Genomic DNA, 19152 nt, shown 5'->3' with positions numbered 1-19152 from the left:
TGTCGTTGTCTGTAATATTTGAAATATTTGTTGTCTGTTCTATAATACTAACGGGGGCTTTAGAATGTCTCCGAGTTGAGATTGTTTCCACATGTGTTTCCTGTGTGTACGTGTGCGTGCGTGCGTGCATGTGTGTGTGCGCCTATCCCTGCCTGAAAATGTTCTCCTCTGAAGCCTGATTACAATAGCCGCGTCATAAATAAATGACTTGATCATTTTAGCATGTCACAGGGCTAAAAATAGAACATCACATTGTTAGCTGGGCTGTTAGATGAGCTCTTTGTGCAGACGTTTCACTTCCTTCCTGTTCCTACTTCCTCTAATGATTTCATTCAATTTTGTTTGATTCATACAGTGTGTATTCAACACAAAAAAAGGAATCTCAAGGCAGTTGCCATTTAGAACAGATTTTTACGCGACAGTTTTGTGTGCACGGGCACTCTGTCGATTTGTTAACCATGATAACAGAAGTACATAACAGTTAAATATAGGTATTGTCATAAAAAAGATGCTGTTCAAAAGTGTAGAACCCAACTCCTTTTTTATTACCACAGTCCGTGGTGTGTATTTTCTTCCTCAACAGCACTCGAGCATGTCGTTGCAGTGTGATTCAAAATGATAAAAACTAAAAGTGCAACAGATGCGTGTGCACGGTACCCTTTATGACCGTCAATAGTATTTCAGATACCCGGGGAACGGGATGGCCTATCTGAACCCTCCATTCACAGGTCACTGCAGTCACAAGTGTGAGACATGTCATGATTTGACATCTGATATGCTGGCCCCTGGCAACAATCCTCAGCAACAGACACAAAGGTCACCTCAACACAAGCTTGCTATCTAAACATGCGCATACACACACACACACACACACACTCTAATCTGTGATGGTGCGGATCTTGCTGGCTATGCTCAAAGAGTCAGAATGCACTGATCACCGCTCAGCAGGAGTCTGCAGCGGATGGAAGAGAGAGAGGGAGGCATTGGAGGGGGGTCTAGTTTCTACAAGCACGCACAGATCCATATAGGACACCCACACACGCACATTTTCTAGCATACTTCTCATTTGATTATGGGTGACCGGGTTATGGTGGATTGAAGTGTCAATCGGCTCGCGCATGCGCACGCGCTGACACTGTACAGACGCCACACGTGCACGCGCGAGCACGTCTCTTTTACATCACTTCACATTGCATGTGCACCTGGAACTTACCGCAGTCCTCGCACAACACTCGCTCCACATCCTTCTTGAGCTCCGGCTCACTGGCGTCCACGGGGGCGTACGACGCCTTGAACACGTCGGGCTCCCCGGTCGGGTCCATGAAAAAGATATATCTGTGGTCCTTCTCCACCGTGGTGCATGGGGCCTCGGAACTAAAGTCCCCGACGGTGACGAGCTGCTCTCTCTCGAGGCCGCCGCTGTTGACGGGCCACACGTCCAGCACTTTGACATTCACACTGTAGGGCTCCCGGGAGGAGACGTTCTCCGGGGAGGAGCGCACCTCGCCCTCAATGACCACAGCTGATCGGTACGCTTGGTCCTGGAGGGAGTTGAGACTCGGGGCGTAACAGGCGAACGAGACCCCGATGACTAGCATGGAGAAATGCACTGGATCAAGCCTCATACCGTCAGCCTGTGCTGTGGTGCAGTGCTTCTGGGCGGCGGAGGGAGCTGCAAGAGAGAGGCGGCGGCGAACGAGCTCCGGCTGGGGAGGCAGGGCAGAGGCAGCGCGGCAGACCTTGTGGAAGTGTCCATGCCATCTGTGTGCGCCGCCGCTTTCCCCATACGGCCGCTGGCCTCGGATGGGGGGCACAAACTCAATAACACACTAACACGCGCTCTCACACACACACACACACACACGCGCACGCACACACACACGCGCACACACTCTCGCACACCAGGCTAGGAACCAGAAATGGCCCGCTTCTCCTGCATTCTTAAAAAATGTGACTGCTGTATTCTCCTTTACCAACCTCCCTCCGCCTCTTCGCTTTCCTGAAAGGCAAAGCAAGACTCGCAAATTAGTCTTCTCTTGAATCCACGACTGAACCCCCCTCCCGTCTCTCTCTCTCTCTCTCTCTCTCTCTCTCTCTCTCTCTCTCTCTCTCTCTCTCTCTCTCTCTCTCTCTCTCTCTCTCTCTCTCTCTCTCTCTCTCTCTCTCTCTCTCTCTCTCTCTCTCTCGCCCCAGCTAATAGGCTAGCATCGCATGGGTGGGCGCATTGCCTCTCTTGCTGTGAAAAAAAAGCTGTGCGCTTACAGGGAGTATTCACAATAAATGATAAACGCTCCACGCATGCTCACGGCTTTCATCCATTTTTGGAATCCCGCACCCCCCCTAAAAAAGAAAACAAAAATAGGGGGGGGTTGAGGACGATAAAAAAAAAAATAATAATCTCTGTCCGGTAATTCCGTTAGTCAGTGGAGAGAACCCCGGGAAAGACCAGAGAGGATGAGATAGCGGTTATCCGTTGAGGCGGTGCAACAGTAGCGCGCACCCTCCAGCCGCGTCCGCTGATCCCCTCATCACACGCGTGCGCCTTATGCGAGGAAGCATCACTTGCTCGGTCGCTGACGTCGGATCCCCGCTTCGTCCGCAAACACCTTAAAATCCCGGACAAACAGCTGCAAAGCGCTGCGGATTCATGTGGAACCACCGTGGTCGATCACTCCCTCTTCGAGTCAGTGGTTGCAATAAGAATCACGCAATGTCGTGTTGCCAAGCCTCTCGTATAGGTGGCTCGCGATGCTCCCTGCTACACACTGCGGTTGCGATGAGTAACGCTGCGAAATGCATTCAATGGGGTCCTCAGCTTCAGGATGTGATGTACAGGGAGAGGCGCAGCATGCAGCAAGTTTTAGGATTAAGTTACAAATCGAGCACAAGCGAAATACAATCGCATTTATTCAAAATAAACTGCATTTTATGTTCAGGATGAATACAATGACCACTATAGTATCCTTTCTGCATCCATCAATCATGACATAGCCAACTGTCCAGAGCCAAGCGCCCTTCACTAGAGGTCAGAAAGCCTCCTCATGTCCATCCTGAGAGAGACAAATTATACTGTCCGCTGTACTATAGAGGGGACATGACAAGGAAATTGCAAGAAAGGTCATGTATAGTGTCGACAAATATAAAAGTCTCCTCCATCTGACTAGAGGATCATATCAGGATATGCAGGGTGACTGTCCAGGGTACTGAAAGGGCTTGACAGGTTTAATACACTGCACCAACACACCAATCACATAGAAGGCCTTACGAACAACATCAGGTTGAAGGTCTGTGTGCTCTCCTTAAGATCCAATTAATAAAGCTCTTTCAATACTGGGTGTTATTATTCCCCCTAATACCAAATCTAGATTAATTAAATGAGAGCCACATTACTAGGATTGCTGTTCCAAATCCAGCAATCAGTTCAGGGACCCACCCCCTTCCTCTACTTTCCACCCAACTGTGCTCACTAATCATTCTTCTTTATCCACCGATCGATCAGTAGTCCATGTTGCACGCTCATGAACAAAATGAAAGCCTTTAGCGTTTTTTATGGCCTTCCAGGTTTGCGCCAAAGATATGTCTGCCCATGTCTACTGCGTATGTGACGTGTCGTCTGCGCATGCAACATGACATTTGAACCTGTCATCGTGTTGTGTCACTTGACAAAGAACTGTTGCTAAGCGTCGTCTTACGATGCGTTGTTAAGCGTAGTTGTAACATGTCATTTCATTGTCGTTTGACGGTGTCGTCCCACTCTGCTTCTATAAAATGCTGTCAGACAGTGATGTTGCAAGCATCTTTGCTGAGTCGTTACTTTTTGTCATCTGGATGTGCTGTTTGTGACAATGGGCAAGAAAACGGTGGAGGGAAACATCCTGGAGAGATCTCCCACTACAGGTCGACTGTAACATTAAGTTATTTTTACACTTCAAGTCAAGTCAAGTCAAGTTTATTTGTATAGCCCTAAATCACAAGCAGTCTCAAAGGGCTTCACATAGACAGAAATTGACAATTATTCTCATTGAGAAATAGAAATAGTCACACACAAGTCCAATTACAGTGCTATGATTCATGGAGTTTCACCACCTACTCTTGAAGACTCCCAATCAGCTCTTCATTCAGAAATACTATCTCAGACACCACCGCCTCACTCACGCTCATAACCACGCGCACACACGCTCCACGTAGTTTGCCATGGTCGCTGTCCTCGGTGCTGAACCTTGGCTGCTCATCGGATTGGGCAATTTGCCAGGATTACCTTATCTATCTATCTATCTATCTATCTATCTATCTATCTATCTATCTATCTATCTATCTATCTATCTATCTATCTATCTATCTATCTATCTATCTATCTATCTATCTATCTATCTATCTATACTACATATATATGGCTAATGGCTTTTTCTCCTTTTTTTAACAATGCAGCAGTATTATGTACAAATACAAGAGGAGTGTTTATGTTTTGTAGAACGATGGATATATTTTTTAGAAAAGCCTACAGATGGGGGTGAGAGGTGAGAGAGACAGCAGAGCAAAAAACAATAATACACACCTATCAATAAAGGGTTCATCGTGAGTAACAACATGACAAACAAGGCTACAAACGCATAAGTCACAAAAGCGCATCATCTTGAACACAGCCCGCTCTCGCTGACGTACAGAAACTACACTTACTTTCACACACACTGGGCTATACTTCATGGATGAGGAGGGAAGAATCTTGCATCATGCTGATTTTTGGGATAGATTTAAGATTTCTTGTACTCAAAAAAAGTACAAACAAATGGTGAAAACATTCCCATTATCCCTGATTAACATGGTTAAACAAGATAAAATGTATTCAAAGATAACTCCATGTTTAAGGCTGCTACATGTTAATGGGATTGAGTTTTGTGATGATAAGTTTAACAGTTTATTAGAGGCTATTTTGGGGAAAACTGTTTTTCTGGTACTTTGAAACGTGGTTATATTTTGAAAGACTTCAGCTCAGGAGATATAAAAGTGATTAGATGCAAGTATTTGGAATTTCCGGTCCCACCAAAAGCAAAGGAACTTCAATTTCAAATGTTCAATAATATTTACCCAACCAAGAAACTTTTGAAGACGACATTTAAAATGGATGTAGGGAACTGCGTTTTTTGTGAAGGTGAAAATAAAGATTTAGACCATCTTTTCCTTTGTGTGAGTTTGTACAAAGGTTTTGGCTTGACTTTCAACAATGGGATTGTTCAAAAGAGTTGCTCTTTGTTCTCTTACTATATCTGATGTTAAATATGGCTTTTTTCATAATGGTAAATTAAGTTATTTCATTAACAATATCATTTTGTTGGCCAAACAATACATACACAAATGTCGCTTCTTTACAACAAAACAAAACATTCTGCATTGGAAGAATGATCTGAACTCCTATAACAATTCGTTAAAGTTTATTAGCACCAAGAATGCTGTAAAACTGACCTCATTTATTGAAAGGCTGTCTCTGTAAGATATTTGCTCTGGCTGTATATTCTTTGTATATAAGATGGAGTTGCCCTGAAATGTGTTTTTATTTGTTTACTTTTTTCATTTTAGTTTTTGTGTGTGTGTGTGTGTGTGTGTGCTTTGGTTTGTTTGTTTCGTGTTTTTTGGTACTGGGGATGTCTTGTTTTGTTTTTGTCAGCTTGTAGTTGATGGTGTTATTATATCTAATGTGTTTGTGTTAGAATAAAAGGTTGAACTAGCAAAAAAAAAAACTTTCACACACACGCACACCCTCCCTCACTCCCCCCACCAGCCCCCTCCTTGCGGAGCGCTCTTCTCGCGATAGCGCGCCGGAGCCGTTTTGACAGGCAGTCGAGGTTGCAGCAGGCAGAGGGAGACGGTAGAAGGAAGGTAAAGCAGGGAAGGCAGCATCATGGCGGACAGAGACAGCGGCAGTGACCATGGAGGGCCTAGCGCAGGCCCTGGCTCGCTGCCGCCGGGTGCGATGGGAGCCATGTCCCGACTACAGCACGACACCGAGGAGCTCGCCTCCAAGCGGGTCGACATCCAGAACAAGCGATTCTACCTTGACGTCAAGCAGAATGTTAAAGGACGCTTCCTCAAGATAGCCGAGGTCGGCGCTGGAGGAAACAAGAGCCGCCTCACGCTCTCCATGTCGGTGGCCGTGGAGTTCCGTGATTATCTCGGTGACTTTATCGAACATTACGCCCAGCTGGGCCCGAGCAACCCCGACTTGGTGCAGGATGAGCCCCGGCGGGCGCTCAAGAGCGAATTCTTGGTGCGGGAGAATCGGAAATATTACATGGATCTGAAGGAGAACCAGAGGGGGCGGTTCCTGAGGATCCGGCAGACCGTTAATCGGGGGCCCGGACTGGGAAGCTCGCAAGGCCAGACCATCGCCCTGCCGGCACAGGGGCTCATCGAGTTCCGCGACGCTTTGGCCAAACTCATCGACGACTACGGCGTAGACGAGGAGCCGGCCGAGCTCCCGGAGGGCACCTCGCTCACGGTGGACAACAAGCGCTTCTTCTTCGACGTGGGGTCCAACAAGTACGGCGTGTTTATGCGGGTCAGCGAGGTGAAGCCCACCTACCGAAACTCCATCACGGTTCCGTGCAAAGTGTGGTCTAAATTTGGCAACACCTTCTGCAAATACGCGGAGGAGATGCGGAAGATCCAGGAGAGGAGTCGAGAGAAACGGGCCTCGGAACTGCTACCTGAGGGCCCGCACGGTGCAGATGACGGCGGCGACGACTGACTGACTGACTGACTGACTGACTCACTGACTGACGTACTGACTGACTTACGACGCGAAACAAAAACTGAGAACTCATCGAGGGAATGAGACTTAACAGTGTCAAGTGACTGGAAAGAGAGATCTCCAAGGGAATCACCCCCACCCCCTCCCCCTCCACGCACACACACACACACGAGCTCCAGAGACAAGGCAGCACCTCGGCTGTCTCCTCGCTCATTTGACTGGATGTCACCCACTTTATCACCATGTCACAGTAAGCGCTGCTATCAAGGACTTTTAACTGTAACATTTCAACTGTTTCTTACTTGATTTCAGTGACGATGAACAGTGTTTATATATATATATATATCTGTCGAAAGATTTTGCACACATCAAAAGCTATTTAAAAAAGAAATACTAAAGATTTCACCAGAAACGACAACACAGCTCTATTACGTAAAAATAACAGTCTTGTCACAAATGCGTATTTGACATCAGCACAAAAAGAGTATTTATCGACTATATCCCTAATGTATAGTTTAATATAAAGGTACGCAGACTGAATATGGAAGCGCTCTACAGGTGTGAGACCTGCAGAATAGCAAAAACCTGTCTGCATGCTTCTAGGCTCATGGTAAGAGCAGAGGTTTGGTGAACTAAGCTCCTCTTTAATTTGACCTACAAATGCACAAGTAAAGCATTACTATTATGCGGAGAAAATACAAAATTGCAGCCCTTATGCACTTCAAGGAATGAGATAAATCTATCTCCGTGCTGTCATAAGGATCCGACCTTCCTGCACCATGTCCATAGAAACTTCAGTGACAAAAGTGCTAACTTAGATGTAATAATTATGATTTTGTGAATCAGCTGTAAAAAGAAAAGTCCTTATTGAGATACCCACGTTTTCTGTGGGATTTTCTTGTTGTTGCTTTTATCCTCCCGAGGGGTTGGGTGGTGGGGGGGGCTAAATTTGGGTGTGTGCAAAAGGTTAATATTAAGGGAGGGGAAAAGACACGCCTGCGCAGTGCAGGCATCCTCTCTGACATCATTACAACCCGTGCCTTATACACTCCACTCGTTTACTTGTCCTCGCGTGGATGGTCCGTCAATTCTATCAACTTTCATTTAGGAGCGTTGTTACGTAGGCAGATATATTCTCCATACTGACCAGGGCTACCGGATCCACGGGTGCATGGATCAGGGGCTCTGACACCGACGGGAAGGTGTTCTGCTGCAGAAAGTCTGGGGAGGCCTTGCGGGGTGATGAGCGCCCTGGTTGCCAACTGGCCGTGCGGCTTCTCACTCCTCGGAATGCTTCAGTGTTCTTGAGATGTTGTCGGCAGCCTTGCGCAAAGCAGGATGGCAGTGAAGGAAACCGAAGTCTACAAAGGCTCGACGAGATGATTTGTCAGAGTGGAGTGGTGACAAAAACTGTTAAAGAACCAGGCGAGGCGTCCTTGCACCTTTTATCAGTGCAGGGCCGAGGCAGTATATCTCACTATGGTGCTATAGCCCCTCCATTGCTCCTTAGCTCACTTTATGTATATGTCATTGTTCCTCTGATTGCTCTTCATTTCATCCTTCCTATCGCTTTGTCTTGTCCAAAATCGTCTCATGTTTCTCCCTCCCGGACGGAGGCAGAGCAATTTACGAGAGAGGGACATTTCTTGTTAGTGTGCAATATTACATGCATGGCGATCATGGCGTAGTGTCACGTGTATGGACTTTTACAAGATGACAATAATAAATAGGTATATGATCATTTGAAAGCATGGCAATGTGCTGACTTAACAACGTGATGTTTTTTTCCCCCCTCCTCAGCTACGTAGTTCGTAGTTCTTTAAAACTGGGATCAGTGTGTTGGGTTTGCTAGCCCACTACAAACAACTCTCCTTTCCTTTATTCTGCCCCATACACACACAACGTGGACAGCCCCTCTGCCATGGCTTGCACTCACTTTGCCCCCCCCCCCCCCTCCACACACACATACCCCACCCCCGGCTGAGGCCTCATATTGCTTTTGGAGTGTTTTGGAGGTCTCTACTGTATTTCCAACAAGGCCTCCTCACATCCAGGAGTGTGCTTGGAGGCTGAGCATGACCTCTTTCTCACCTGAGACCACGGAAGACATACAAATTCAGATTTGTCCCACGGTTTCACTTGAGTTGAGCTTTTAGGTCACTAACAAGCTAAAAGTCGAGTGCTTGGAAAAATACCTTAATCATTCTGTAGGTAAAGTAGAGATATTGTCTCTTGGACACTTGGTGAAAAGCCTAAAATCAGGCACTGCACTTTAAAAGGCTTAGCACCACCAACGGAATGACAGAATTGTGTCTTGAACAGAAATGTATTCCTCACATTTGCCCATGATGTGGATGAACTAATATTCACCAAACAAACATTTATGGTGTCTAGTCAAGTTGTGTTCCAAAACTGGAAATAGAACAATCTCTGTGAATGTTTGTATGGCCAAATATGAGGAGTCCAAGGTCACGTGTCAATGAAACTCACACGTTCCGTGTTTTTACCAAGGACGAACGTCGGCTTACAGCATCCTAGCGAGTTTGGATTGACAGTATGGTCTTAGTTATTGGCTCCTGCAGTTAGCATTATGCTTTGTTTTTTTTCATGCAGCAGTAGTCGTCATAGACGCCCCATTAATTGTGTCCAATGACAAAAAAGTTTCCGAATGTCATGTAAACGGTTTGTCAATTAAAAACACAATGAATGCTCATAGGAATTTTACATGATCATGTATCAAAGCCAGTCTTTTAAGAACCCCTTAAAGCAGGGATTGTCAATCGGTGGTCCGCGGCCCTCTAGCAATCCGTGACGGTATTGCAGGTGGTCCGCAAAATTAGAAATGGAAAATAATTGTAACATTTTTAAAAATAAAACTGATTTCTTATTTAGATTTGATTTATTTTTCAGCTAATTTTGTGAATCACGTTCCCATCCAAATTATGTCAAATGTAGCTCACAATCCCAAAATAGGCATACAGATAAATAGCCTGTATAGGTCTATCCTCCTTCGGTGCAAAATAAAGTAATACTCCGCCAAAGCAGTGATCCCCGAGTTGCTTCTTGGTTATAATGTGGTCCTTTGGACAAAGCCAGTTGAAAGTCCCTGCCTTAAAGTCAACTGGCTATCACTGTTAGTGTATTGAGGTGACCACACATGCGTGACATCAGATGGCAACTGTCCATGAAATTTGTGTGATAATTGTTTTACCAAACTGGACAGCAAACAGATCTTCTATTTGGTGTTACCATCCAAATTTTGGGGTCACTTATTGGTCAGTTCTTGGTTAACCACACAAACAATGGCCGACTCCGGTCACATGACTCGATGCTAACCACCCACGGAGCTCATCTTCTGGTTGCACTCACACCAACTGTCAGGTATATTATTGACAGACTGTACAGGCTACTGTTGTGTTATAGAGGTTCTGAAGGGGAGTGGAGCCCAGGTTTTGCGGTATGTGTGTGTGAGAGGGGTTTTTTCAGTGCACAATGAACATATCCCATGTCACTGTTTAGTATGAAGCCCTTTACCATCCCGTATGAGATATGTTGTACTTTTCAAAAATATTTTATCTGTGCCGTGTGTATGTGTGTGTGTGTGTGTGTGTGTATGTATGTGTGTGTGTGTGTGTGTGTGTGTATATATATATATAATATATATATATATATAATATATATATATAATATATATAATATATCATATATATATATATAATACACGTGTATATATACGTGTGTATATATACGTGTGTATATATATATACACACGTATATATATATACACACGTATATATATATACACACGTATATATATATATATACGTGTATATATACGTATACACGTATATATATATATATAAATGTGTATATATATACGTGTATATATACGTATACATATATATATATACATACCAAAAATATATATATGTCTGTTATATATGATGCGCCTCCTTTCGGAAAAAGTAAACAGGAAAAACATGTTGCGTTTTTCTTTTGCTTTGTATATTTATACTTACAGAAAGCATTGAATAAAAATGGATACCTACTTGCACTTTAGATATATTAAGAAGAATACAAATCTGCATATTATTTTTGATAGGGATCTAATTAAAAGATTATAAACTATAGGCTTTGTGACTTGCTGGACAGAGATGTATTGAGTTCTACTTATTGAAGTATATTTTGTCTGTGTCAGAAAGTTTACTGAAGTAATTTGCATGATAAAGTAGTGCTATACACCAATATTGTTCTTTTTTTAAGTTGGTAAACATGTCTGAAAACTGTGATAACGACCCTCTTGTATGTTAAAGCTCTCATTGTCCCTTCTCGAGTATTTCCTGTCAAAAAAAAAAAAAAAAGGCCTTTCCTGACTCCATGAAGATGGTGCTTATACTTTGACATCAAGCTCATCCTGTACATCTCAACATCATCACGACTCGTGTCCTTACACTCCATTCACCACCTTATTAAATTTCTGTTGATAGCAAAAATGATTAAAAAAAAGAAAAGAAAAGGTGTGCTGTTTTGTACAGTGCTGTTTATTTTTAATGTTTGGGGGAGTCTTGTTGTCTGAAAATGATTAATCATGCAATAAAAGCTCATTCCATGTGTCCCTGCTCACCTGTATCAACACTACATTTATTGATTTTTATACAGTTACAGCACTAGTATTTTTTTCCCATTCAAACAATGTGATACTCTATATATTAGAAAGTAACATACCGAAAGAGATGATACATACGTACTATTCCCACTTTTATCCAAGATATAAGCATAACATTTTTAAACTATGTCACTTGTACTACATAACTGTTTATGAGTTAATATTGGGACATATCAGGTAATACATGTATGTATGACTACAAAGAGACAAATGACTAGGCCCCTTCTATAAATATATATATATATAAACACTTTTTTTTAATTTTCTTTACAAGGATATTATGGATGCGGTTGACTGACCAGTCCAAGATGTCGCCCGCCCAAACTCAGCTTGGATAGGCTCCAATTTACCAGCCACCCTCAGCAGTTTAGAAAATGGACGGCCTAATAGTACATGGAAGGACTCTAGAGGGAAAATGTGTAGGATGTTTGAAATTAATTCAGATTACCCAGGTTTACTCAATGTAACGTAATTTTAATCCTTAAAAAATCTGACTTTAGTGTGAACGATAGTAATCCATACATTTTCTATTATCAGTTTTTCTAATTGTTTGTCCTCTGTAATAAGTAAAGATTTCTTCCCAATGCAAATTTAAGCTATTATAACAGTATGCTAAAAAAAGCTACTGAATGAGCAACGCTTATAATACGGGCTTCTTATTTCTTTCAAAATTATCTTCTCCCAATAACTCTATAATTGTTTGGTTGTATTGTGAAATTAGCATTCTAACCACTTCAGGTCCATATTGCGATGCACTTTGTACACATGTGAGGACATGTTTGCTAAATTCTTCTTAAGGGGGGGAGGTCTCTTTCCAGTGTTAGGATTATGAAATGATAAATAATTGTATTCTTCTAAAATGCCTTTAATATAGAGTACAAAGAAATATGTACAGTACATCAGTGATGTCATTGGCACCCAAACTGCAGAACACTGTTTTGGTGCCAATATTAGTAAATCACGACTACTATCTTCTCTATAAAACCTTATTTTATGAAGCACAGACTAAATATTCAGTAAATGTCTTTTACACTTTATGAACATCAGGGGAGCAGTTCAAATATACAAACTAAGCAAAATGACAGGTCTAACGCTGACATCAAAGTGCTGAAGTTGCCATTTTTTAAATTAACATAACAATGTAACAACAATCAACAAAGACTTTGTCACAGTCCTATTTTACAGCACAGGCCTACCCTAACATTGGGAACATCGATTAGCACGACAGCCAAACTGACTACAAGGGCATGTCTGCGTTAAAAAACAGAAAAGTTGTTTATCCCGATACAATACACCCTTCCACTTTAAGCTGGGATTCCAACTTTCCAGTGAAGTCCCTAAATGAATTTCCAATCTGTCCATTTAGCAAGAGGAGAGTGGGACACCATAGCAAAGATGTGAAAGCTCATGAGGACATGGAAAAGCTCTGGCAAAAAGTCAACAAGTGCCTCATTGAGGTGCTCTAAGCTCTACAGTTGTGTCATAAGCAAATTACTTCAAACATGTTTGTGCATTTGTGTGGGATCAATAAGGTGCTCACAAACATTGGTACCGTCACCACTCACTCTAGCCACCAATGTCCTCCTCATATTATGCAAGCTCCGAGAGAAGTAACCTTAACGTGATATTCTGGTGCACGTTTGCTTTGCCTTACTGAGAAAACCTAACCGTTCGCTTCTTTGAAAACAAATTTTCAAACGCTCCAAGTGACCCATGTAGAAGATGTTTTGATGGATATTCCGCTGGTGGATTTGTTTTCCAGCCGCTCTTCGGACACTTTGGTGTTTGTGCGCCAAATTGGAACAGTCCCGCTGCTACACTTGTACACATAGGTCAAGGGCATCAAAAACAAGATTTCATTAAAAAAAAAAAAAAAAAAATCACAAGACTGAGAGATTTGGATCTTTTCTAAACAAGTGCCATCTCACAAGGATGATTTGTGCTGATTACTATGTCTCATTTGCAAAATAACTGCTTGATTTTGTTTTCCTACCTAAAATGCCCGAAAGCACAAATACTTCATAGAGTGAATGACTCTGCTACATTAATGTCTTGTAAGCATTTTATAGGCAAAGTCAACCCATTGTTTTGACAATAATATGCCGTATGTGCCCCCACTGGTCTAAACAGATATTTCATCAATATTGCATCGGTGGTATGTGAGATATGTATCAAAATTCACCCCTTTTTATCCGTGGCCATTTTGCCACTTACCTCGACTTAAAATGACATCACAGTGGCCAGTTCTCAGGTGCCACCTTATCATAGCTCATCAGTTTTCTGAAGCTGAGCAGTGATCAGTTGCAGCCTGAGACCTGAGCATCTGTGATGTCATTAGAAGTTAACAGCAAGTGGCAAAATGGTCGCCCACTGAGATGGATAGAATAGGTAATTAATTTATATTCCACAAGCAAAACATTCGTCAGAACATTGTGTTTCAATTAGTTGGGCTGCACAGAACATATTATGACAAAGAAATTTGGGGGCTTGACTCAGCCTTTAAAAAAGATTATGTTAAGGAGGAGAATATATACCTTTGTACACTGGTATGAATTAAGTGTATATTTTCAGCTTTAATTTAAGAAGAGGTGAGGGGGAAAAGCAGAACAGCAATAGTCACGAATACTCTGGAGAAGATAATAAAAATCTAAAATCAATAAATATTGTCCTGAAATGAAAATACTACTTTACTAGTAATGTTGAGCCATTGACAATTGAATTATTCTGACCATAATTCTTGAATGATAAATATTCTTTTGAGAAACCCCTTAAATTAAATCTAAAAGTTTACACTTCAATCACAATAATTTCAAATTAATTTCAGTGGTATGTAAAAAAAAAAAAATCCTGTCAAAATACAACTGGACTGAATTGACCTCGGAAGTGTTGCCACTGATATTTTAGGGTTCATTTCTAATTCTTTTGACACTTCCCTCCCAACTATTATCAGTGCAGTCTTTCAAGACAAGAAAGCGATGAACATCACATAGTGCTTTAATTCAGTCTGAAAGGCTCCGAAGAAAAATAATATTTAAATGTGTATCACTACTTAGGGGTAACGGCGGCTTAGAAATCACAGAGCGAGACATTTAGCAAGAGTCAGGTCTGTTTCAAGTCCTTTTTGATTCAAGTTCTCGTTGATGGTGTGCTCACTAGCTGGTGTCAAGGTGCCGTGAGTAAGGCACTCAACTCCGAGCTCCTCCGGCAAACAGTTCCATGAGGGCATTGCTCTCTACGGGTGTGCAAGGAGACGGTTGTAAAAAGAGCGTGTTGACTCGCTGCAATAAAGAATTTCTGAAAAACTTAAATAAATAAATAAATATGTTTGACTTGGGAGGATCCTTCTGAGTATTTTTTTTTCTGTAACAGATTTGTAGTGTCACCTTTGCAAATCACACTCCACCCCAAAATGTAGGTCCAAAGGTGAGTGTGAAATGCAAAGGCCAAAATGCTACAGTAGTACCATTTCCACTTTCTCTATGTCAGCCGCTGCCTGCAGGGACACCAGACAGAGGGAACCAGACGTGCTTGAACGTCATTTGTGTCGTTGTCTGGCCTCATTCTCTCTGCTCTAAAGTAAACCCATATTTCAACAAAAGACAAACCGCACGCCTGCCTTAAAAAATAATACTGACGATGTAATAAATAGAGATCACTGTTGTGATCATTTTCAATGTGCAACAGTACTGAGGTCGACGGAGGCTCTTCTATTGCTCAAGGAAACTTGATCACCGGGGGTTGATAAATTCTCGGAAGGATTTTGATTTCATAAAGACGATAATCTGGCAACCCAATTACATGTTACATGACGCTGGTTTTGGCTTTGAGGGAGGTCATTTTTAGGGCAGTGGTCTTTGTGGTCCACTTCCCTCCTCAACTCATCTGTCCCACAGCAGTGCCTCCAGCGCCCCTCCCGTTCAAGCCACTGTGAGCCTGGTTGATTGACGGCGAGGACTGTGTTTTCCGGAGGTGGTAATCGCGGCCGCCCAGGACACCCTCCATCATCAGGCCACCCAACACGCTGGCCTCAATCTTCTCCAGATCGTCTGTCTCAGTACGGATTTTGGCCCCAAGGAGGCTGATGTACGTCTCGTAGCGAGTCTTCTGCTCAGAATGTGAGAAGAATGGAGAGAGGTGGTTGATACAGGGATGGACGTCAACAATGCAAAGAATATGGAGGAAAAAGCAGAATGGCCTATTCTAAAACTGTTGTCACCAAACTCTAATGAGAAATAAATACTGACCTCCTCCTCGAAAACTACACTATTGCTTTTGTTGTCAGGGCAAAGCCATGACTAATATGAAAACGTTGCTTTGGCGCCATCTTGTGACATTGGGTGCCAAGGACATAAGGGCTAGCTTTTGGTTGAAGGATAAATTTATCAGGTGGAAAAAAAATCACAATATATTTGCCTATGTCACCCACCTCTTTCTAGAAGTATTGTTATATTCTCTCTCCATATCCGTTGCTAAATCCTTTGTGTTTGAGTATATCCATTAACACAGCACCTTTATAGCAGACATTCCTTAGGCAAAGGTAATTTGTCTCTCTTTTTTTTTTTTTTAATCCAACCATCCATCACGCATTTTCCAAACAACTTATTTGTGAAGTCAGTTAAGTTCTCCGTCACAATCGAGCACTCGTACATCAAATGGTTGCTCACCAGCCAAAGCATAAAAATTGACCAAGCAAAAGTTTGTATTCCAAAATTCTTAGGTTGGGTCATTAGTAAGTCAAGTTATTTGTTATGAAATCAAATGATATCCTGTATAGTTGTAATGGGGTCAATCAAAAGCAAGTGTTACTAAAAAAATTATACAGCTTTTCTATTGGATCTCATTAAAAAGAAAAAAAGTGTACCCGATGTGGTCAGTGAGTAAAAATCACAGACCTCATTGACGTCTGTCAAATAATCAACAGCATAACACGTTAGAAATGACGAGTATACCTCATACGTGAGGTAGTGCTCTTTGAGCCGATACTCTTCCCACTCGCGGCTTTTGGGGTCAGATGAGGGCGGGTTTTTTCGGTGCTCTTCCAGCTCCAAGCTCATTTGCTTCAGCTTGCTTTCATGACTCAGCAGCTGCTCCTCCTGCACCAATGACATGCCAAGCAAACAACACAAGACCCACAAAACAGCCAATTAGATGGCTTTGCGCACAAATAGAATATGTAAATGTATGGTGTGCAATAAAGGGTATGTGTGGAATCTTTTAATTAGGGATGTGCTATAATGTGCTTACATTGTACTGGGTATCTAAAATAAAGTTTATATGACTCGTGTGTGTATGTATGAGAGAGAAACGCTCTGTATACGCTGTATACACGTGCAATATATAATGCATGAACCTGATTGAGTCTCGTAGATGAGGATGGAAGGATGGGTCGGCAAAATTTTTTCATGGAGCCAATGGCAGCAGGGAAGGCTGGAGCAGAGAAAAGCGCTGCCACCAGGTTAATCCGAAAGATCCACGACATCATCTCTTCCTCGCCCCTAAAGAGAACAAGCATCATAAATAGCTGACTAGGGCTTAGGGAGAGGCAAATTAGTGTCCTCAGTTTACACACGGGGCCTGAAGCAGAAAAACTCTCCAGTCGGATGTTTTGAGCTTCAGTACGTTGGCTTTTTTGCTGTAATCGGTGGCGTGAGTAGCTAAAGCGTGGTGGATCCGCACCGCATTCTTCAGGTCCACCTCTGAAATGTCAGCATCTGGCTTATATTCATCCTGAAAGAGAGAAATTGTAGGCCACGTTGCACGTTTTGAGGTCATACTAAAGAAGTAAACATTTCAAAAACAACTGTGATGTTTAAAGTAAGGCTAACACTCGCAGTTCTTTAAATTTAATGCATACATTGCCAGCCAGTGGCAGGGATAAGACCAATCAACAGTCACAGTTACGGAATTGACCTAACATGGATGTTTTTGGTAAGGTGACCCATCCAGGCACATACGACATGCATAACTAAAGGAAGGCCGAAGCTGAAATTCAAACTCAGATCATTAGAACTACGAGGCAGATGTCCAAAGCTTTACTTGGAGTCACTATTTCCACTAATTTCTTCTATGTTGCAATAAGGCCTTATCACCAGGAGAGGGAGACAAACACACACTACAGTTGCCAGGCCAAAATGTCCTTCTGCCTCCCTCTCTCAAGCACGCAAAACCACAGTGCAGTCGAACTGCTGTACAGTCTTCCACATCAGTGACGCCATGTAGCGAGTGTGTTTCTATGGCAACAAAGAAAATGGACGGGATACAGTACCTTTTGGAGATACAATATCATTCCCTTCAGAACCGCATAAAACTTCTTCCAACCACGCCGACCCCGAGGGGCTGGATTGCAGAAATGGGAGCGAGATTAGTCATAGATTGTCTCAGTGATTCACAATACAAGAGTATATTTTTACAAAATAAAGATAGGAGATTAAAAAAATGATTGTAAAGTCAGTTCACATTTGTGTACTCACTCCGCTTGCCATCCATGTCAGCATGGCTTTTGCGAGTCAGCACTCCGTGTTTGTAGGTTACAGCATTGACGAGGATGGGAATGGCGATGAAAGGGTTATTGCTGTCCGTTACCCTGGCAACACGTTTACTGCCGCCCTCACACTGCTCCTCTACCAGCTCTGACAAACTTTTCCTTAGCTCTTCTTCTTCACTGCACACGGCAAAAAAAAAGATGAACAGGAGATGTTCACATTGATGGCACATTGTGATGTCTTTTCCTTTTTGAGCAGAACTAAGAGCATACTCACACAGCCCACTCAAGCTTCTCGTTCTTGATTGAGTTATATAAGATCTGTGTAGGGAAAGCAGAACAAGGGTGTGACTAAATCTTCCTGCAAGCATTTTGAGGAGAAGGTGAGTGCTGTACCTTCAATAAGTCTTTAGGAAAGTCATTGCCATTGTTGAGGCCATCAAGATTACTGATAAACTGCTGGCAAGACATCTTCTTTCCAATATTCTGAGAAAAGAACAATCCATAACTGTGACGGTTAATTTAGTAATTTTATGTAAACGACGTAGAAGGAGACAAATCTACTAAAATGGCTTTGAAAGGGGCCGCGCTGAGTGCAGTTTTACCTTTGTCCACTTGATGGCATTGTTTCTCTCCCCAACCCTCATACTTTTTGTTTTTCATGCCATATTGATTACCAATACTTGTTTTTTCTGCACAGTGTTTAGGTGAAGTGCAAGACATTGAGGATTATTTTACCCGACTATAATGGGAGAATCTATCTGTTGTGCTTTTGTTCTGTGAGAACGTAGCACAGCTTCCCAGAACTGATGTAATGCTGTTTTTCAGAATGCAAACTCGAAGAAACTTTCTGATGGTACCTCAGAGTCACGTCCTACATTTGGCTTGGTCACTTTAAGAACTTATTAATCAATTATTGATTTCACACAATCGCCACTATTTGTAAGGGGCAAAGAATCGATTAACAGATTAATATGCCAATGACTAGTGTAGCGATAACCTTTGCCATATTTTGTCCTTTTAACATATGCAGTATCCATTAGAGAACCATGGATATTTTATATTGTAGTCATTTTGATGACTGCTACATTTGCTGATTGGGAACCTCAAGGAGCATCAGCACCAAATTTGGGACACTGGTTGAGAAACCAAAAGAAGCACGTTACAAGGACCAATTCGAGTGTGGGCACCAGAGGGATACTTACCACCTGCAGGGACAGAGAGAGGCCAGGAAACCGGATGTGGTGAGCAGGGGGGTGG

The 19152-nt window shown here is 42.6% G+C and overlaps 3 protein-coding genes across 4 annotated transcripts in view; 1 reads left to right on the top strand and 2 right to left on the bottom strand.

The window, feature by feature from the left end:
- Positions 1-1625, bottom strand: part of nrg2b (neuregulin 2b) — a 31334-nt gene extending 29709 nt beyond the window's left edge. The window contains exon 1 of the mRNA XM_061283146.1: positions 1214-1625. Coding sequence (XP_061139130.1) covers positions 1214-1625 — 412 coding nt within the window. The remainder of the gene's footprint in view (positions 1-1213) is intronic.
- A 4195-nt stretch (positions 1626-5820) lies between these two features.
- purab (purine-rich element binding protein Ab) lies at positions 5821-10289 on the top strand. The gene has a single exon (XM_061284644.1). It carries the CDS (start codon positions 5897-5899, stop codon positions 6740-6742), a length of 846 nt encoding a protein of 281 aa, XP_061140628.1. The 5' UTR covers positions 5821-5896; the 3' UTR covers positions 6743-10289.
- Positions 10290-12255: 1966 nt separating this feature from the next.
- The window catches only part of psd2 (pleckstrin and Sec7 domain containing 2), a 30026-nt gene continuing 23129 nt past the window's right edge, over positions 12256-19152 (bottom strand). For both annotated transcript variants that reach the window (XM_061282336.1, XM_061282345.1), the window contains 8 exons: positions 18289-18379; positions 18170-18213; positions 17882-18072; positions 17677-17747; positions 16981-17138; positions 16762-16906; positions 16361-16504; positions 12256-15515 (listed from right to left, as the gene is read on the bottom strand). In XM_061282336.1, the coding sequence (XP_061138320.1) occupies positions 15285-15515; positions 16361-16504; positions 16762-16906; positions 16981-17138; positions 17677-17747; positions 17882-18072; positions 18170-18213; positions 18289-18379 (1075 nt within the window). In that variant the 3' untranslated portion in view covers positions 12256-15284. The remainder of the gene's footprint in view (positions 15516-16360; positions 16505-16761; positions 16907-16980; positions 17139-17676; positions 17748-17881; positions 18073-18169; positions 18214-18288; positions 18380-19152) is intronic.

This window comes from Syngnathus typhle, linkage group LG1, assembly GCF_033458585.1.
Source record: "Syngnathus typhle isolate RoL2023-S1 ecotype Sweden linkage group LG1, RoL_Styp_1.0, whole genome shotgun sequence".
NCBI classification, from domain to species: Eukaryota; Metazoa; Chordata; class Actinopteri; order Syngnathiformes; family Syngnathidae; genus Syngnathus; species Syngnathus typhle.
Note: the sequence above shows the minus strand (reverse complement) of the source record. Positions and strands in the feature narration are given on the sequence as shown.

Bases quoted from the DNA above. Each gene is read 5' to 3' on its own strand.
- purab (XM_061284644.1), top strand. From the start codon at position 5,897: ATGGCGGACAGAGACAGCGGCAGTGACCATGGAGGGCCTAGCGCAGGC.